General features: G+C 46.1%; 6 protein-coding genes and 2 non-coding genes across 8 annotated transcripts; 3 read left to right on the top strand and 5 right to left on the bottom strand.

The window, feature by feature from the left end:
• Positions 1 to 159: 159 nt before the first annotated feature.
• On the bottom strand, positions 160 to 231 carry F4822DRAFT_t5. Its single transcript has one exon. It is a non-coding gene; the product is annotated as a tRNA-Ala (tRNA).
• Positions 232 to 1,913: 1,682 nt separating this feature from the next.
• On the top strand, positions 1,914 to 2,337 carry F4822DRAFT_439836 (uncharacterized protein; the record flags this gene model as incomplete). Its single annotated transcript, XM_051462672.1, has 2 exons — positions 1,914 to 2,069; positions 2,120 to 2,337. 2 exons carry the CDS (start codon positions 1,914 to 1,916, stop codon positions 2,183 to 2,185), a joined length of 222 nt encoding a protein of 73 aa, XP_051319829.1. The 3' UTR covers positions 2,186 to 2,337.
• Positions 2,221 to 4,844, bottom strand: F4822DRAFT_386916 (WD40 repeat-like protein). The gene is made up of 9 exons (XM_051456753.1): positions 4,386 to 4,844; positions 4,267 to 4,306; positions 4,068 to 4,216; positions 3,890 to 4,015; positions 3,817 to 3,837; positions 3,604 to 3,765; positions 3,486 to 3,545; positions 3,318 to 3,430; positions 2,221 to 3,263 (listed from the first exon to the last, which is right to left on the bottom strand). Exons 1-9 carry the CDS (start codon positions 4,449 to 4,451, stop codon positions 2,462 to 2,464), a joined length of 1,539 nt encoding a protein of 512 aa, XP_051319828.1. The 5' UTR covers positions 4,452 to 4,844; the 3' UTR covers positions 2,221 to 2,461.
• A 5,073-nt stretch (positions 4,845 to 9,917) lies between these two features.
• On the top strand, positions 9,918 to 11,956 carry F4822DRAFT_424518 (uncharacterized protein; the record flags this gene model as incomplete). The annotated part of the gene is made up of 3 exons (XM_051460164.1): positions 9,918 to 9,945; positions 10,062 to 10,358; positions 10,422 to 11,956. The coding sequence occupies 3 exons, from the start codon at positions 9,918 to 9,920 to the stop codon at positions 11,954 to 11,956; spliced, it is 1,860 nt and encodes a 619-aa protein (XP_051319827.1).
• Positions 11,957 to 12,664: 708 nt separating this feature from the next.
• On the top strand, positions 12,665 to 14,543 carry F4822DRAFT_386906 (Yip1-domain-containing protein). The gene is made up of 3 exons (XM_051456752.1): positions 12,665 to 13,160; positions 13,236 to 13,815; positions 13,903 to 14,543. The coding sequence occupies exons 1-3, from the start codon at positions 13,088 to 13,090 to the stop codon at positions 14,150 to 14,152; spliced, it is 903 nt and encodes a 300-aa protein (XP_051319826.1). The 5' UTR covers positions 12,665 to 13,087; the 3' UTR covers positions 14,153 to 14,543.
• Positions 14,544 to 14,978: 435 nt separating this feature from the next.
• Positions 14,979 to 15,049, bottom strand: F4822DRAFT_t4. Its single transcript has one exon. It is a non-coding gene; the product is annotated as a tRNA-Gly (tRNA).
• A 291-nt stretch (positions 15,050 to 15,340) lies between these two features.
• F4822DRAFT_386905 (uncharacterized protein) lies at positions 15,341 to 16,951 on the bottom strand. Its single transcript, XM_051456751.1, has one exon. The coding sequence runs from the start codon at positions 16,833 to 16,835 to the stop codon at positions 15,453 to 15,455; it is 1,383 nt and encodes a 460-aa protein (XP_051319825.1). The 5' UTR covers positions 16,836 to 16,951; the 3' UTR covers positions 15,341 to 15,452.
• Positions 16,952 to 17,159: 208 nt separating this feature from the next.
• On the bottom strand, positions 17,160 to 18,708 carry F4822DRAFT_386904 (ETC complex I subunit conserved region-domain-containing protein). The gene is made up of 3 exons (XM_051456750.1): positions 18,001 to 18,708; positions 17,793 to 17,897; positions 17,160 to 17,718 (listed from the first exon to the last, which is right to left on the bottom strand). The coding sequence occupies exons 1-3, from the start codon at positions 18,579 to 18,581 to the stop codon at positions 17,652 to 17,654; spliced, it is 753 nt and encodes a 250-aa protein (XP_051319824.1). The 5' UTR covers positions 18,582 to 18,708; the 3' UTR covers positions 17,160 to 17,651.
• Between the last annotated feature and the right edge of the window lie 613 nt (positions 18,709 to 19,321).

Genomic DNA, 19,321 nt, shown 5'->3' with positions numbered 1-19,321 from the left:
GAAATTTAGTAGACATGGACCAAAGCTAGATAATTAATTAAGTAGTTTCCACAGGTGGGACGTTCGCAACAACAAAAAAAATAAAAAATAAGAAGATATGATGAGAACCAGGAAAAAGAAAAAAAATGAATGGTATAGAAGGAATCTAACCTTTAGTAATGGACTCGCGGGGAATCGAACCCCGGACCACTCCCATGCTAAGGGAGTATTATACCACTAAACCACAAGCCCGTCAAACCCCTGTGGAGGTTCATACCAATTTTCGCATTGCGAAAACGTGGTTGGTGCGTTGAAGGGTGTAAATTTTTTGGTGCTTTATAACTTTTGCAACAAATCCCACAGTTAGTGCTGCGGTGATTTGTCGGATTCACACCGTACAGCCCCGCCTCGCTTCATAGCGGAACATCGGACCACCGACAACGCCCAGCAACGATAACTAAGTACACGTTAGTATTATCCGAGTGTCCAGACATGTGCTGGATAGAATATCAATTCGAGAGCCAGGTGTTCATGTCAATTGATCAAGGCATCATACCTAAAACCATATGAGACCGGCGATCCATCGTTAAGATATGTTTCGGGCTAGATGATGTTCGTGGCTATAGGGAGAAGAAGGGGATGAAGTTGTTTTAGGGAAGATGAAAGTGGAAATAGAGATGGGGACGGATTGATGTTGGATTTGCCTACTAGTAGGTCGTGACTGCTCAATTATCCCTTACTTTGCTGTGGACTATTGACCTTTGCTCCTTCTCTAAACTATATTGCACTTTGTCGTTGTGGGAAGGCAGAAGGTTTCAAATGCAGCATCGCAGGCCTAGCGCTACCTGCCTGTACCCCACAGCCCCTTCCTCCTTTTTTGGTCCCTCCCCTATTTCTAGTACCTAAGTACTCATCATACTGAATAGAGGTTTGAATTTGAAAAAAAGGTGCGCTTTCGCGTCGAGATTGGTCTAGACAGGAAGAGAAAGGAACATCACTCCTACTGCTCAGCTATCACAACCATTCGGAAACGAAGACCTTCGACACGTAAGAGCAACGAAATGGTAATAGATGTCCTAGCGACAATCCCTCCATTAAACGCTACGCTAGTCCGTGCCATACTGCTATATCGAAGTGGACGTGCATTTAGCTGGCATCTCTGATAGATATCTGATCGTTCACTAGCAATTCTGCAAAACTGTGGTCGCCGGTATGATTACGACACGGAAGGCCCGTGTCTACAAATTAAAGCCGACGGCGCTCCCGGCTAACGGCCAAAGCACTGTAATCACCTCAATTTTAGAGTGACTAGGACTTATTCTCTAGAAGCTAGCGACTCTGCTGCCGGAACTTAATGAATTTGACACCGGAGGTAACATCTGTAATCTCCTAAGGCTCAAAATTTACTTCCAAGAGGGAACTATCGGCTTTTCTAAGTCGAGGAGCTTACATTAGAGACCCGAAGCCCTGTGCGCATGATTACTTCTACATACCAAAATATGTCTACGTTATCTACCCCGATGACATGTCCGGATTGCCTAATGCCGTTTCACTCCGTCGAACCCGGCATTGTCTGCCCATCTAGTTTCGTTATGAAATCTGAATCTGGACCCCGGAGAGCTGGAACTCCATAATGGGGACCCGAGGAATGGTCAGTCGTCTAACAGACGATGCACCTCCATCGGAAGATTACGACACAGAGAACCTTGTAGAGAATACACACTAAATGATACCCTGTATGCTCCTTCGTGATGCGCCGCATTTGTTGCCAGCCCGCGAGGCCTTCTGTATATATAAGAAAGTGAGAGACGGGTGATATATCCTCTCTTCTACCAACCAGGCCATCCTCCAATCAACACCGATATCCAATAATCTGCTAAATTAACGATATAACGTTTATAACACCAATAAAAAACTCCTTCAACATTATCAAAATGAAGTTCTCCGCCATCCTCGCCTTTGCTACGGCAGCCGTCGCCGCGCCATGGAGCACAGAGCCATGGGGTGACCTAGAATGCACTCCTCCAGCCTACGCCTGCAAGCCTGATTTCACTGGTTGGCTCGTCTGCAACGTCGATGGTTGGTTCATTGTAAGTATCGCTGCAATCCCGTATTTCTGCTAGCCATTAACAGTTTGTAGGATGGTGGGAACTGTGACGGAAACACTTGGTGCCAGTACATCGATGGTCTACCTTACTGTGTCTAAATACCAACTATAAAAGGAGGAGCTTAGGAATCGCAGAATTTATTAATACGGCGTCAATTCAAGATGGATAATATGCGATGATTGATTCGAGTCAATCATGTGGTCTGAAGTTTTAACCGAGGGATGTATTGGGGGGTATGAATAAGTTATCAATACGAACGTTCCTTAAAGCCAGTTAAAACGGGCAATATATTATGAATACTAAGTACTTTCATTTATCCCATGGAGTAGTATTGCTCATGAGATACGCGACTCCGTATAAGTTTTCCGTCTTCTTTAACTTTGACGGTCCTGGTTTGGTTTCTTCTCTTTATCATTCGCCTGGTCCTTCTTATACCATCGCTGCAAAACGATAGCAAGATTTTTACTACCAACAACAACACACCACTCACCACCAGCACTCCAAGCAACTTGACGCCCAACAAAGTCTTTAACGGTAATGTTGCTCTGTGCATGCGCTCTAATGGGTTCCTCCACGCGTGTCATATCGTATTTCAAGTCCCAAGATTCTATCGTCTCTTGCGAATAGTTCGTGTTAAGATCTAGATGCGATTCGAGATCGACGCTTCCGGTACGTCCAGATATGACTGACTCTCTGTCACTAGCAGCATCCTTAAGCTTGCTAACGGCGTCGCCTTTGTGCCTGTGTTGGATTGGCACCAGCCAGCCTGGACGGTGGACTGGTTGCGTCTTATCGCGGTCTGGGTCACGCACTTCGCTGATAAAATCATGGTAACTCCCTAAGCGGGCAAGGTCCCAGAAAAATATCGTGGCTTTGGCGTTACCAAAGGCTAAGACAGGATGTTTATCTTTGTCATGAAAGAGCTTGAAGCGGAGATAAAATTGGTGTCCGCAATGCGGCGTCCAGAATTCCAATAAACGAGTGTACTGGGGTGGACATGCCGATGCCGTAGCAGGAGCGAAAGCAGACCGAGTAAGGCGTTCCGTATCACTCGTCGTAGGTGCCTCAGACATTTCGGGGGCAGGGTCGCGGGATGAGAATCCCTCGATTCTCCACAACACTATTATATCCTCATGACAGGCTCGTGAGAGGATGAGATCACCAAAGAAAGCCACACTAATCTATCGTTAGAGTTTTCTACACGTTTCAAGTAATGTGATGGTGGCTTACCAGTCGACAATACCACTATGTACTTCTGAGGTGAAGAAATGAGGGTAATGGATTACGATGGGCTTTGCTGGCGTTTTACCATTGGATTCTGATGGTAAGTCAGGAAGTGTCCACTGTGATATATTAGTAAGGTGTGCGTTACCTCCTGGATTGAGGATTGGCCCATACCAAGCAGATAACGTTGTCATGTCCAGCAGAGAGAACGTATCGACCACCATTGTGGAATGCCTAAAAAGTATAGGTTAGAAATAAAAATGAGTTGTAAGGGTAAGAAGGAGATGCATACGACTGTCAAAAGCCCTGATGAATGACCTTCTCCGGCAAGGAGGCAAACACACGGCTGCTTGGAGTGCGCTGGATCAAGACTCCAGATTCGAACAGTGGTATCTTCCGATGCTGATGCGATTAATAGGAAATTCGTCGGGCACGTGGCAAGATCGTTGATTTCCTCCAAGAATTGTCAGTCTAGTATTTTAAGGGGGGTTATTACCAAACTCACTCCTCCATGGCCTACTAGAACCTGTATAATATTAGCCTACATAGCTACAACTAGGCGTGGATTTGGGTCCTACTTTTACTAATTCCCCTTGGACAACATCGTATACCTTAATTTTGGCATCTCTACCTGCTACACAAAGATAGGGAACTTCAGACTCGGGATCTTTCGTCCAAGTGCAGCTGCAGTTCAAGGCTTCTTTCTAGATCCCAATGAGTTGTAGCACGATTTATGTGCATTACGATATAACTCACGTCATCATCCCTGAAGAGCTGAACGAGTTCATAAGGCGGACTCGCCTTAGCAGAAAGTCGATATATGACGACATGTTTCTTGCTGACAGCGGCAAAGACCGGATCTTGTGTAACGTCCGCATAAGGGTAAAATTTCACATCGAAAAATTCTGATAATAGAAGTCAGAGGATATTCTGCAGTATGTACAAGACGCCTCACCTGTATCTTGATCATCTGATGTCGAGGATTGAGAATCATCCTACAGAGTAACATTTAATTAATAGTCCATGTAATGAATTTGGGTTGTTCGGGAGCTTATGGATTTAGGGTATCCTGACCTCGAAGCCGATTGTAGCCTTCAGACGCGGAAGATCCCACTCATCGCTGCTTATCGCCGATGGCATCTTGAAAGATCGCCTTGCATCATTCCCCCCCTTCAAGCTGGCGGGTATGATTTTCTCGGCGGGGCGGTAGAAAAGAGAGATAGGAAAAGGGGCAAAAAGGGGATCAAGAACTGAACCACTCAGGGGGTAATCTCCCGACGTAGCTAGTTAGAGAATTATGTATCTGCGGGCGTATAGATGAATTCGACTATACTATTGGGTATGACGTGCGCGTTGTGGGCAGCCGTGTAGCTGTGTTATCCTTCTTTTGCCTCTGAATATCCCCGACGGATTGGTTACCAATGATTAGGTCTTGAAATGGGTAGTTTCACAAGCTTGATTGTCGATACTATTTGGGTATAGAGCATCGCCAATGTTCAGTAATCAATTTATTTCAGGTACAGCTTTCGATAAGCTAGGATAAGCTGCGGGGGGGGGGGCCGTGGCCCTTGTCGCGTCTTAATCAAGCCGCAAATGGAACTTAAAAACTGGGAAGTACTTCTGTATTGAGGCTTAATGTGGCTAGAATTACCGTTCTTTCCTGGATCTTATTTGCTTACTCAAGAAAGTTCCCGAATAAAAAGCTGGAGTTTCCAAGCGCAATGAAAACATGCGATGTCCCGATTTTCAAACGCAGTTTCCCTAACCTTAGGTATGTACATACATGCAATCAAACTTACAGAAGTATATACTTGTATACATATAGGATTACATATGTATGCTACATATATGCAATTGCCTCCTTGCATTCAACTTCTACATGTACCTCACGTTTCTCAAAAACAACAAGAAACAATAGCGCTCGGATTTTCATCTTCCAAGAAATCGGGGTAGCTTGGAAACCCTTTAGAAATTGCTTCGAATTTCATGAAGACCCATTCTTACGGCCGTTACACTAGACTGGGTACATCCACATCCCTAGCAAATGTACCTACGCTTTCAACTACCCTGACCAAAGTATCCATCTCCAACCGAAAGTACCGGATTGTAACCCGCTAAAGCATTTCAGCCGCTAGGTAGCTTCGAAATGACGCCCAAAAGACTTCATGTGGATTGACAATCCTAGAACGCGCCCAACTTATTTGTCTATAGTATTGGAGGGGACCCTGGCAGAGCAAGCGCACTCATTGACACACCCATGAATGAGAGACCGCGAACACCATACTGCATGTACCGCCCAATGTAACTATCATGCCGACTGGTGGTGATGCAGTACTAGTGTAGAAGGACACGCCGCAGACGTATCACCGTTCTCGAAGAACGCCTAGTTCAGCTTAATTACATACATTACATACCTTACATGGGTTTACATGGGATGGGAACTTCAACCGTATTCCGTGTTCACATGCAACGACTTATGACCACGCAAACCATAAGGCTTAGTTAAGAGGGTGTCCGGAGTGCATAAGAGCCGGTTCACTGCAATGCAACTATTCTATTTTGTTATTTGGTTGAGAGTAGAATGACGAGGTTATACATTATCAGACTTGCCACAGTCTGCAATCAATTCTATTACGGTAGAAACAGCCGATTTGATACCTATCCTGGAGGAAAAAAAAAAAGAAATAGAATAGGGGACACAGCAGTATACCGATTTGACTTCACTTTGGATTTTGCATCCATCGCTAGGTAGCTTGTGATTTTGCGCTGATAGGCACGGCTGATGCCAGTAATGAATAATACCTCGTACTGTCTGTCAGTCGCTGGATTTTTCCGTCTTGGCATGGCCATGGTTGAATGCCATAGTATATTCCTACACTAGTTTGGAATCCCGGCAAGCGTAAATATTGTTGTGATTCTTTGTTAGAAATTAAAATCATCAGGTTTAATGCACGAACTTCAGTACCCGTGTTTGCTTTGCTCTGCATGGCTAGGGTTTTCTATCGGGAATTGCTTAGGTGTTACGAAGTCGCTGAAGAATGATTTGCGATGTGCGTTGGCTGGTTCTAAGGGAGTACCCCTGGTCGTGTTCCTCGCTCCAATCAGCACTCACCGATGGCTGCGGCTGTTTAGGGTAGCTTAGCATCGTGGGATGCAATTGAGGGGGAGCTTTGACATCGGACCATGCCATAATTTCCAACCTTGCCAGTCGGATCTCTTTTGAACGATATCGACGCCCTTGATTCCACGTGGAGAAATAATCGATCCCTTACGAATATGATCTCGTCTCGATCAAAACGTCCCCGGACGTTGATACGTATCGAAATAGATGTTCTAATGTCAGATAGGTACGGTACCTACATGATTAAAGCAGTGAGAATCTTATATCGTCATGACTGTCAATATTACTCGGAGCTGAAGCCTATAGCGCCCTTAACGATTACGTATGCTAGCAATCTACGACAAAGTGGACTCTTTGCTCGTATGCGCACGAAGTTGGCAGCCAGCTACCGTAGTAAGCAATCCTAATCAGGCCCGCTCTAACCCCCTTAAACATACCAAAAGTCTAGTAACCATTATGTAAATAGGATTATGATAGGGATGTTTATCCACCGCTAGATGGAAATTGTTTATGTTAGGAAACTCCTTGAAGCTTCAGACTTCTCGGGTTTCCATGTTCAGAGTAAGCTTGGAGAGGGGCTGATGGATGAAGTTGGCCCTTGAGGTCTGAAGTAGGTTAGAATATTATGCTTAACCTTGTCCATACGTAGGAGTTTTGTAGGTTCGGAAGCACGCCATGTAACGCTCGACACCATTCCGACAAGCGATACCTACTATTGAATGGTTCCCGAGTAGACGGCAGCCGGAAGCCTGTTTAGTGTGCTATAGTAGTGCTAGCCCTGGAGAATAGAAGGAATCCCGGCAGCAGATCCAAAGACTTGGTTTAGTTGTTCCGAATTGGGTTTGGATTTTGCAGTTCTCCGGACACACTAAGCCTGCATCAGCTTCTAACCGCGAGCAAGTAAAAAAAGGAGTCCTTTCGACGACCCTATTCACGACCACACCCACAACGCTAGTCTGGTTAGCCCTTGCTATTTCGAACGAAACGGTTATGAACTCCGCTAAACCCTTGTGGTAAGTAAGCTTCTGTCTCGCAAGCAATTCCCAAATTGCACAGTTCCCCCTGTTTATTCTGATATCATAGCTGGCCCTGCGCGGAATTAAATGGTTCTACCATTTTAACTCGCACGTGAAGGATCGCTTATGAATATAGTTGAAATGATATCCCTTTCTAAGAAATAGGAAATTTAACATGTTATCCTATGCCGGTACGGTACTTGGCTGCCTTTTCAAGCATCTGTGCATACCTAGAAAAATATTTGACAGGTAATGACAGGTAGTAGGGGAAGGAAATGGGGTTGCGTAGGACTGGGGTAAACACTTTTAATGCCCTGTGCGGAACGCGCACCGCGATGGAGACCTGGAGGTTTCACTGGAGAAAGAAAGTTATAGTGGATTTAGCGTACCTCTATGCGCTATGGGGGAGCATACGCCAGACGAAGTAGTGTTGAAAAGCTTGGAATTAGAATATGGGGTAAGAACTTTGGAACTTTTTCAGGGCCTACGTACATATGTATATCGTGGTTACCCGTAATTTACTATAATGTATGACCTAACTGTTAAAATACAGGTATCTAGGTACGTACATGAACGTACCCAAGCTAAAGTACACCCACATGTAACTCTAATGGATTATTACGTCTAGGCGCTGTAGATCACTGTGCGAACACTGGATAAAAGATAAAAAGTTGAGCTGACAAAGGGTATGAAGTTTGCACATTGTTGAGAAACTAAGATTAAGGTTAGAAATGCTGACGACTTGGATGAACGAGCATCAGCCCATATACGACTTTTAAAACTACAAAATCATACCTTATTATAAGTAAGCCCAGCCCAATTCCATGGGTATTATAGTAATATGACCCTTATCCGTACATGTTATTCATGTTAAAGCTGAGCCTAGACTCTGTAGACTGCCAAAGAAAACAATACCTGGTCGTTTCTCCCATAAAATACCACCCCTGTCTTGTCTGTGGAAAGGAAACTGGGCACCAAGAGCACTGGACAGAACGCACGGATAGAAAAAACAAGCGAGAAGATGCTTGGGTATCATGGGTATTAAGGTACATACTCTTAAAAAATGGATGTATCTAGACCGTAAAGGCAGGTACCTACATGTAGGGGAGAGGAAAAAAGAAGGAGGTATCATTCAGAGGAAAATAAAGGTGGAAGCGACATTTTGGACGTCAACGCAGCTAGAGAATGCCGTTACGCTACCTGCATTACCGAGCACTTAATGTACTGGATTGTACATTAGCGGAACTATATTTTTTTTCAAGTTGTAGCTTGTAGCTACCATTTCTCTGCCGACGGCATTGGCAAATGGGAAGGCGTCCTGCATATTCTGGCGTAAGAGCCTTAAACGACTGAACAATATCCCATACCCATACCCATACCTAGTACTTGTAGTAACCTTCCTCCCCCATCCCGTGCATTTATTTTTGTGACCGACTTCCAGACTTCCAACCTTCACAACCTTTCTTGCCTCTTCTCCCTCCCTCCCTCTTACAGCTTGCATAGCTGCATCACAAGGGCGGATCAAACCCGTGTGTTCCTATCCCTTAGGGCCACCTAGATTTCGACCCTTCATCAATCAATTCTGTCCTCCACGCCACTAGCCCGAGGAAGACGGGACCGACCGTTAGGCCTCAAACTGCTTTAACCCCCGCCATACGCCATCCGCCCGCCCCCAAAACTCCGCCGGGTACTTAGTTCATAATCTTATTGATATTCGAGACGATCCTGACTTTTTTTTTTCTACTTTTTCTTTTCTCGATAAGCCTAGATCTATACTTAGGTAATATATCACAAGCTGATCGCCCTGGATGTTCCATCTGGTTGCCGCTTTTTGTCCGCCCTGTTCCCCATAGCTGGTATAACTACTCAGTGGCTACCATCGCCCTCGTGCATTGCGTATGCTAGTCCCTGTTCACCAAAAAAAAACTGCACCGAGCCGAGTGACTATAGGCCGTTGTGACACCACAAGCGACGACCCTCTTGGCCATTTGTTACCACGTCTGTAGGAGAAGACCTGACGGGTTCCTTCCACCATACGTTTTCCGCGCGAAACGGTTGCCCTAACTTCGCCATCTTCTCATTACACGAAACCTGTTCGGGGGCCAGCTTGTATGACTTTACTACCTACCCGACGGTGACGGCGGGATCTGTGTCATACAATACTCGGTTATCCAGAGACAACTCGTTGGCTCGTCCACCTGGGCTTTTCCATAAGTGTCCTGGACAGCCGACTCCCAACTCAGTCTCACGAAACACGAATTTCGGAACTTACCATCCCCATTAAATTCGCTTCTTAGGTCAAACTGGAGAAACTATTTCCTGTTCGTCCTCGGGTTTTTGTTGGCACCCTCCGAAACAAGCATCTAGCTGGTGTTGGTTGACTCTTAAAAAAGTCTTGGCTTATGGGTCGAAGTTGGGTTTTTCGTTGAACAGCAGTAGCATCCTCCAGGAGATTGGATATCGAATCAAATGGAGCAGACTTTTATGACCATCCATAGTTAGTATCCTCGGTGCTTGGGTTTCTTTCGTTCAGGTGTCGTATTCAACGCGGCTCATTCTTGGATCATTTCTGCTCGACTAGTTGAACTACAGCTAATAGCTTATATCCTGCAGACCTGTCGCCCGACGCCAACATCCTCTTCGTATCTGACTCCATCGTTGATATCCTAGGATACCAACCACAAGATGTGCAAGGGAAGTCATGCTTCGACTACTTTCACCCAGAAGAGGTGCCATTCGCACGCTCCGTACATAGCAGGGGTGTCTTGCTCGATAAGGCAGCGGTTTTGCACTATGCCCGAATTATGTCGAGGGATGGGCGGTGGATAAGTTGCGAGTGTTGCTTCACGATAGTTCATGATGTCTTGGTAGCTTGCACAAGTATCTACAGACGTGGTGAGAAGAGTGAGAGTACGTTTCAGCTGCCTTACCACATCGTGGCTTAAATCGTCCTAGCTGCTAACGGTTGGGCAGGACGGGCGATAGAAGCACCCCAGATCCGACGAATATTCTCATCTTCGCCACGAGATCCTCGATATCATATGCTTGAGCACCTCTCGCCTAAATTCAAGATGCAACCAATGGAGCGGGAACCTCGCGCGGCTCTTATACTCAACAGATTTACTAGGACTTTGTCAGTAATGTTCGCTACCAATGCTGTTTCTTCAATACTTGGCGTGAGACCCGATCAAATCCAGGAGAAGAGTTTCTACGAATGCATTGCGGAGAATTGCTTAGCTGACGCCATCAAATGCTTGGAAAGCGCCAAAGCAAACGACTCAATCGCATACCTTCGGTTCTGGTATCGCGATCCTCGAAGGGAAGAAGACTTCGAAGATGAAGATGAAGACGAGGAAGAAGAAGAGGACGAAGATAGCGACGAAACCGAGCTAGAACGCGACAGAGAAACGAGTAATAGCGATACTGAGAGTGCAATGGACGTCGACACTAATGGGACGCCCGACCATAAAATAAAGGCCGAAAACAGTGTCAGCCCAGAACTTTCGAAGACCGACATCCTTACTAATGGAGATTCCCGAGGATTCTTCCCATCCTTCCCCGAAACTGGAGCATATCAAGTACCGGATGATACTTGTCATCCGGCTCCCAACCCAGCTAGCCAAACACATGCACGACGAAATCGTCGTCGGAATCACATTCCTACGTTCGAACTCGAAGCCGTGGTCTCCTGTACTTCAGATGGGCTGGTTGTTGTATTGAGAAAAGCTCGACCTCCAATTCCTTCACTACATCCACCTTTACTTCCTGTCGACTTTGAAAATGGACTATTTGCTGCGCCTTGGAGCGAGCAACCCATCCGACCTCACTATCCCCCCGAGCATTTCTACACGTTCCGGCCACCACTTCTACCACAGTATATGCCTCTACGAGAACATGTCAAGACCGCTGGAGGGCCTCCGATCGATCAGCTTATGAAGTCAATTCGAGATGTGGCTGTGTTTGCATGGGCACTAGTGGGTATCAACGGGAATATGGCTGCCTATGGTCGCGGGGTGCCGAGAGAGAGCTCACAGCCCCACGATGGATCCTCAGTTTGGGACCCAAACTCAGCAAAATCACCTGATCGTGGCTCCGAATCACAATCCGCTCATCGACAATGGGGAAGTTCTTCGTCGGACTCCCATTCTACTAATTCGACTGGATCGTCAGATCTACGTTACCCCCCTGGTTCTAGTGCTGAGGCGTCACAGGGAGGTTACGGTCCTACTTCAGCGGAGTTCAACAGCAGGAATTCTGGTTACTCGAATGTGCCCGCGTGGTCGTCCCCACGGCCGTATACGCCTACATTTGAAACTTGGCGTTCATACCCCCAGGCGCAACATTCGTCCCAACCATCTTCGTCTAGTTTCAATCAACCCTCAGCTGAACCGTGGGCAGAAGCATCGGCTCAATACACTCAACACAACGCGAATAATTACGCGATTCCTACAACGCAAGCACACGGATTTGGAGACAACCCAAGAAGCTATCGAAGTATGTGGCAGTAAAGCTAAAGGTCTAGAGTCGTACTTCCCGCTGTGCTCGCATCTAATATTTGTGCATTATTGTGGTTTTAACAATGTAGTAGGGGTCGGACTCTCGGCCTGGGCGTTTTAGGGGAAATCATGGGAGAAGCATCAGTACTACGGCGCATTTTTTATAGTGGGTTATCGTACGGTACGAGGCCCGTTTTATTAGCCAAAGGATGATATCCGCATTGAGGGCAATTTAAAAGGGCGATGTTACAGGAGACATTTTCATGGTTGTCACGCTTAATTCTGAAGGTTGGGATATGGGATAGGGTACAGAGACCCAGCCTCTGAAAAGCGGACAACAGGCGCTGAACAATTCGAGATACCCGTACTAGATGAATACGTATTCTAATTGCCACGTAGGACTGGCAAGGAAAAAACCGAATAATGCAATATTCTTGAATTATCCTTCCCAAGTTGGATTGCCGTATGTGACTTTCCTCATTTAGTGACTATGTCGTCAAGGTCTAGGCCGTATATTCAGACGGGAGTTTTGTTTCAATCTTTGAGCTACATATGTACATATGTATGTACTCTGGCATGTACAGGTACTAGGTACCAAGTAATCGGTCCAACGGCTCGGGCTCCGTCGAGTGTGAGTGTTACTAGAATGTGGTTACCTCGTTTCGCTGTCTCTTTCCCTTCTTCTTTCCTCCCTTTCTTTTTTCTTCTTTTCTTCTTCGACCCTTCTTCGCGGCACACACGGGCGGAAGGCAGCAGTGGCAGATTGGGGGGAAGGTGAAACCTATAAAAGTAAGTACATTCGTACATGTACCCGGATATTGTGACGGGGTGACGTACATGTAGTACAGACGTAATGAGTAAAGGCTCGCCAGGGGTAGCGAATTAAATTGAACGCTACAGAATGGTCCCATTTATAAAGAGCTTGGACCACTAGAGCTTACGTCTTGAATTGACACGGTGGTACTTGAAGCTTTTTGTGAGATTGTAATTAACAATTGTCGACCTTTACGTACTAATCGGCGACGACAACTTTGTTTATCCGTGCTTGATTGAAGGGTGCATCTAGAAGGAAATACCGAGATACTGAAGTACCCCTTGAGATAATCGTCGTTGCGTGAATTACCGAACAGGGACTTGCCCGAAATGGCGTCTTCCGCTAGCCATCACTATAGTAGTCCACAGGTCGAGGACGACGACTTGATCGACCCTGATGATGGTGAGTTCCCCAGATCTATTTGAATGGGACTATTATACTTTTAAAATAGATATAAGCCCGCTAACAACCGTACAGCCGACCTCGACGACTTAGACGACCCCCTCTCACACGCGCAATCCCAAAGAGAACCGCTAACAGGCAACATCGGCTCGTCATCCTCCTCCTCTCGCCCCCTCAACGAGAACTACCTCACATCCCGCTTCCCAGGCGAAGACCGTCGCGCGCCGCAAAACACGATCGATGAGTCAGTGTGGGATACCCTACGCCGCGATCTACTGGCTGTATGGTCTAAGATGCGCGAAGTCCTATATCCTCGCTACCTATTCGGTGGTACTATGTTCGAGAGCGCGGACGGGTTGCGAGGCGCTTATGCCAATCTCCGCGGTGCAGGAATCTCAGGCGCGCGTGAGGAGTTGACAAGCCTGGCTGGTCGTGTAATGGACCCTGAATCCCTCCTTAATCAGAATAATATGACGCCTGGTCTACGGGATTGGGATATGTGGGGTCCGTTGATCTTCTGTCTACTCCTAGCGTTGCTCCTGAGTCTGCGCGCAAAGGATGATCAACGAGACGTGGTGTTTAGTGGCGTTTTTGCGATCGTGTGGATTGGAGAGGCGGTTGTTACGCTGCAGATTAAGCTGTTGGGAGGCAATATGTGAGTTTCTACATCTTTGTTCTCCCCTCGTTGATTTGGGGAGGATATGGATATGGCTATGTGATATATGCTAACGAAATATGATAGCTCATTCGCGCAGAGCGTGTGTATCATCGGCTACACCCTATTCCCTTTGGTTATCGCATCCCTCATGTCGGCCCTCCGTCTACCTACGATCCCGCGAATCCCCGTCTATCTCGTATTAGTGGCTTGGTCATTAGCCGCGGGTGTTAGTATACTAGGCGGAAGCGGTGTCGTCAAGAACCGTGTCGGCATTGCTGTTTATCCCCTATTTGTCTTCTACCTAGGGCTAGGATGTCTCTGTTTCATCAGCTAAGTCTAATATCGCGAGGACGCTGTGCTGTGTATGGTGGGAAGAGCTAGTCGGATGAATTGACTAGAATTGTGAATTTGCATGGGTAGGAGTATGTCATGTTACAATGCGTTTTCGTTCTTAATTATACGCTTGACCTGTACTCTAGGTGTTATTTATTGTATGATCAATATGAACGGCGGCAGAGTTTCCGCTATTTCAACAACAAGAGTTGTGTCAACCAGCTATGCGATTTGTCGCGTTATTACGAGTTGGGTCGACTCATCGTATAGACGAAAATGTATAAGTTGTGTCTGTTCCATTGAATTTGATGAGGGTGATTTTAGGACGCAGAAGACCAGCAATATCAAGGAACAAGATGACTGAATTTCCATTGCTATTCGCCGTTTCAAAATTTTATCATCCTTCCACTGATCTGCTACTATATGCATGCTCTTTACATTAGTACTAAAGTTATATCTTACGGATTAGACCGAAACTTTCGACGAGACTAAATTCCTAACGAGATGCGCATCGTCACAGAATTACTATTTGAGAGTCAACACTCGGGACTTTCCAGCAACTAATTGACCTAAAAGTCATATTAGTCACCGCCCGATCATTCAATGAATTCGATAAGTCTGGGTAGTGATTACTTTTCGGCCTCACTACAAAAAGCAAACAAGATAACTCGACTTACAAAAGATTTCATCAGAGATATCTACCTAAGCTGCTAAGTAGGGTATAGCCCTAGAACGCCGCCCCTTCATGGATTATCTCCACTCGATCTAGACCATTTGAAGTATAAAATTCTCCCCGTGAACCCAGAAGTAAATTTTCGAAAAAGAAATGCACTGACCGCGAATCGAACGCGGGGCCCATCGATGGCAACGATGGATTTTACCACTAAACCACCAGTGCTTGCTCCATCTTACAGTTGAAGACCTGGATGGTTTAATTTCTTCCAAGTTTGTCTCATATGTGGATATCAAGCCGGTCCAGTTTACTAGTTAGTGCCGACTTTATAACTAGGTTCTTGTACAGAATCAGAGATAAGGATGTATGTGATTTCCTTCTAGAAATTGAATCCAAGTTTAGCTTTCAAATTTTAAGTAGCTATTGTATATGTATAGAATAGAGACGCGATCATGATCACCCGCTTACTGCCTGAGAAACGCTCTAATTTCTCAAACACACCAACATTTTCTCATATCAGCTATACATTCAAGATTCTAGTATATTCGTATATCATCGAATTGATCTCGCGTATAATAAACTCAATTTACTTGGGGTATCTTAAGAAATTTCACGATGTGCTAATTGCCTACCACCCATCCTCGAGGGTAACATCATGCTGCTCATCCTCCTCACCCGCACGCACAAACTTCAATATCCAGTCATCCACCTCTCCACCACCATCCATTATCTTACGGAACAACGTCCGAGCCTTCTCATGCTCCTCCCTCCTCATCGCCAGCGCACCATGGTCTTCTACCGACTCAGCCCGAGACCTAAGCGCGTCCTCACTACTCTTCAACGATATCTCCTCTTCATTACGTTCGTAGTCTATAAGCCGTGACGACAGACACAAGTCTCCAATGAACAATGCCAGGTTCCCCCTAAGCCTAAGTAATTCTCGATGTGTCGCAAATGGGTTATTTTCCATGATTTGGTCCATCTGGGCCGCGACACGCTCTGCCACATCTCGTGCTTGTAGCTTAACTTCATCGCGCGCTGCTTGGACTGTACCTTGTCTCTCGTCATCTCTTTGACGTCTCCGTGCTTCGATAGCCTCGTCTGAGTATGCCATCTCTTCGTCTTCACCATATCCGTACCCGTATTCATCCCCATCTTCCTGCTCGTCTGCCGGCGTCGTTGGTAACCTATGTAAGGCTTTTTGCAGCTCCGCGTCCAAGTTGTAAATCTCAATGCCAAAAAGAGCGGGCCAGAAGTCAAGCGCACTGGTGAGATGTGGCCGATGCGGATCATGCGGATATTGCTGAATTAGACTTTCGAAGTAGGATCGGACTTTGTCGACGTTGGCAGCGGAACCCCAGCGACGGATTTCTGTATTTTCGCCGTCTGGTTGATCTCTCGCTTCCCCACCACCGACTTTTCCCTGCTTGAGTTGCGCCTCGCCATCGCGCATGAGAATCTCAGAGCCTATAGCCCAAAGTCCTCCTTGCTTGATATCCACATCCCCAGTCTGCACCAACAGACCAAACGCACGTTTCGCCCGAGCGATATCACCGTCGCTAAGGCAGCGGTGCATAATAGCAGTTAAAGTACTCAAATGTTTTAACCGTTCCGAAACCTGCTTCACCGTAGCCCCTTCATCCTTCCGCCTCGGCGCTGCCTCATCATTTTCGGACTCAGCTTCACTAACATCAAAAACCCTATCGCTCCTACGCGCCCTCCGTTTCTTGCCTTCGGCCGGGGTGGCTTTATGCGGAAATAACGGGTGGATACTAGACGGCACCTCGTCTTCCGGTGATAATCCGGCGACGGCGAATTGCTGAAGGGTGTCGGGTGAGTAACTGAGAGGATTAATGGATTCCGAAGGGAGTCGCGATGATGAAACATCCCACTCGAAGTCGGTGTCGATATTGTCGTCATCCTCTTGATTATCGTCGGCTTTTTTGCGTCTGCCCGTTTGCGAGTGTATTCCGAGACGATGCGCTGGCACGGAGAGAGCAAAGGGACCCATGACTTTTGAATTGTGCAATTAGAAAAATCTATATCTGAGATCCTTTGGAACCCCCAACCTCCAACCGCTCATACGACGTCGAAAGATTTTGTATTAGCATAGAAATTATTTGTCTAGTTAAAAAAGAAAATGAAATGATGATTTTTGAATTCAATTTGGAGGTGTTAAGTTTGCGGACCGAGCCGCACTCGCATTAGCGGCATTCCAGTCAAGCCTCACATCACCATTACTGTTACCATACTGTGCATTTTACCCATATTCATTTCGATTTTAAATAAAGCTTCGTTTTCTAGGTAATTTTTAAAATTCTATTCAAGCGGTATTGTGCTTTAGTCGGAGTGAGCGTGAAGAGAATAGCATTGGTTGAAGATACTCTGGTCGCTTCTCCACGGCAGTGTCACAAAGGCTTTATTGAAAGCAATTGAGAGCCGCGGGTAAGGCTTCACTTTGGGAATGACAACTAAACGGACCCTAGGGCTATAGAATTTGATATTCAGCTCTATAGTAGGCATGGACAAGAGTTCAACACAGCTCGAATAAATTCGTAGTCCATTTTAGTTCAATCAGGTTGACTGCAATTCTCCCGCTTGGATTGGAAGTTTTTATTGGGACCCCTCCGGATCAGACCCCCGGGTAGGGCCCTATAGATACCTAGGTAGTAATGGAATGTAGCAGCGGAATTAGGAACATTTATAACGTGAACCATGATTCGTATGTACAACGCCCTTTTTCTATTGTACATCTGCTTATAATGCCTATATAGGCAGATTTATGGAATCTAATGACCGAATTTGCGACTGATTATTATGAGTTGATCTATTGTGAGTGGCGCTCGAAATAGGTCCATTGGCCCTCAGCCGGCTTCTCTTCTAAGTCTTCCCATCTGTAAATCTAGTTAGCGAAACCGTCCCTTCGCATATCTCGCTGTTGAAGAGGGGAGAAAACAAAAGCACTTACACCTTGCTCTCGTACATGATATCGACGAGTTGCAATTCATTCTCAGCCGTCCGTACTACCTCTTCGATTAAGCCATGTCCGATTTTATTCTCAATCTCCTCAATTCTGTTTGAATAGCCGTTAGCAATTCAATATCGCTCAGTATAACAAGATCCCCGTATATATGTACGTTCCGAGCTAAAATGGGGATGGGTAAGGGCCAACTAACTGTTCAGCAGTCAACTGCGGCTCAGCCTCCAACTTAACGGTCTCACGCGGGTCATTAAGCTCTTCTCTCTCGAGGAACCGCTCGAACTCCACCACACGCTCCTTCTCTCCCTTCAATCCCTGAGTACCAGGACCCTCATCCCGCTCGCCATCCCACTCCTCAAACCGTTCATCATTCAACCTCGGGTTATGACGGTGGATGAACAAATGTCCATTTCTCTCAAGTTGGAGCACAGTAGCGCGCTTAGCGGGATGATCAGCAAGGGCGGACGTCGTAGCTCGGAATTTCTGCGGGTTCTTCTCGACAATCTCCTTCGCTTGCGCAGCCCATTCCTTATATCCCGGGGGTTCAGCAGCTTCGACGATGGACATGCGGTGTTTTGTTACCGCCTCGATTGATTGTCGGTACAGCGACGATTCAGGGAATGGCTTTAGCTTCTCGAGTGTGGATGAGTATAGGTATAGTAACGTCGATCGCGGGGAATTGTGTGTTAATAGACCTGTTAGACCTGTCGGGGTACCGGATTCGAGGTAGCGCGCCGCCGGTTTGACGGCGGCTAGAAGTTGGAACGTCCGTCTCATCGTATACGATCGATTTTATAGGACTAGGAAGAACGTTTCTTTAGTAGGTGGGCAGAATTAGGAGAGTGGTCGTCCGGATAATTGAGACCAATTGAGGTGGCCTACTTTTTGGTGGATGAGCATCTTTTGGAGATCTCAAGCTTCGGAAAACGGAAAACGGGAAACGGAAAAGGAACGTCAGAGCTACGTATCACGTGATACTCTACTGGTGGGGGCTAGTTAATTGCGTTACTGTGATTGGATATAACCTTGTCGGTACTAGCCCCACACTACCTCTTAAGTACCCCAAAACCAACGGGGCATTTCTCTGTTCACAGTAATAAATCCAACACTTCTTCACTTTACTTCATAGCCTAGTAATCATGCGAGCATAAGGTCTAGAATCAACAATGATTTTCTTGCGTAAGCAATTAAGATTACACTGGGAAGTTTCGAGTTGACAGGTCAACTTGGAACATATTTTCATATTACTTAAGCCAACTCTTGAGGTCATCAGGCTCTCTATTTCATAACAGGCCGTAAGAATCTACACGACGAATTCTATACTCCAGCTTTGTGGCTGACCTTATGTATACATAAATTACATAGAGAAGTATTCTATGAGTTGACTAAGACATCAAATTCCTCCTATACGCGCTTACTTTCAAAGTCCTACGAATAATTCTGGTCCTCGTGATGAGTTACAGCATAAGCCTGTGTAACGAAACCGCCAAATCATATCGAGAACAAAGAGGCAACAC

Source organism: Hypoxylon trugodes, assembly GCF_022578975.1.
Source record: "Hypoxylon trugodes strain CBS 135444 unplaced genomic scaffold F4822scaffold_1, whole genome shotgun sequence".
Taxonomy (NCBI): Eukaryota; Fungi; Ascomycota; class Sordariomycetes; order Xylariales; family Hypoxylaceae; genus Hypoxylon; species Hypoxylon trugodes.
Note: the sequence above shows the minus strand (reverse complement) of the source record. Positions and strands in the feature narration are given on the sequence as shown.

Bases quoted from the DNA above. Each gene is read 5' to 3' on its own strand.
- F4822DRAFT_386916 (XM_051456753.1), bottom strand. From the start codon at position 4,451: ATGCCATCGGCGATAAGCAGCGATGAGTGGGATCTTCCGCGTCTGAAG. The intron at 3,838-3,889 runs GTAGGACCCAAA...AATATTATACAG, and splicing joins TCCAAGGGGAATTAGTAAAA to GTTCTAGTAGGCCATGGAGG. The intron at 3,766-3,816 runs GTGAGTTTGGTA...CAATTCTTGGAG, and splicing joins TTCTAGTAGGCCATGGAGGA to GAAATCAACGATCTTGCCAC.
- F4822DRAFT_386906 (XM_051456752.1), top strand. From the start codon at position 13,088: ATGGCGTCTTCCGCTAGCCATCACTATAGTAGTCCACAGGTCGAGGAC. The intron at 13,161-13,235 runs GTGAGTTCCCCA...ACAACCGTACAG, and splicing joins CTTGATCGACCCTGATGATG to CCGACCTCGACGACTTAGAC. The intron at 13,816-13,902 runs GTGAGTTTCTAC...GAAATATGATAG, and splicing joins AAGCTGTTGGGAGGCAATAT to CTCATTCGCGCAGAGCGTGT.
- F4822DRAFT_386905 (XM_051456751.1), bottom strand. From the start codon at position 16,835: ATGGGTCCCTTTGCTCTCTCCGTGCCAGCGCATCGTCTCGGAATACAC.
- F4822DRAFT_386904 (XM_051456750.1), bottom strand. From the start codon at position 18,581: ATGAGACGGACGTTCCAACTTCTAGCCGCCGTCAAACCGGCGGCGCGC. The intron at 17,898-18,000 runs GTTAGTTGGCCC...CTATTCAAACAG, and splicing joins CCGCAGTTGACTGCTGAACA to AATTGAGGAGATTGAGAATA. The intron at 17,719-17,792 runs GTAAGTGCTTTT...CTAGATTTACAG, and splicing joins ATCATGTACGAGAGCAAGGT to ATGGGAAGACTTAGAAGAGA.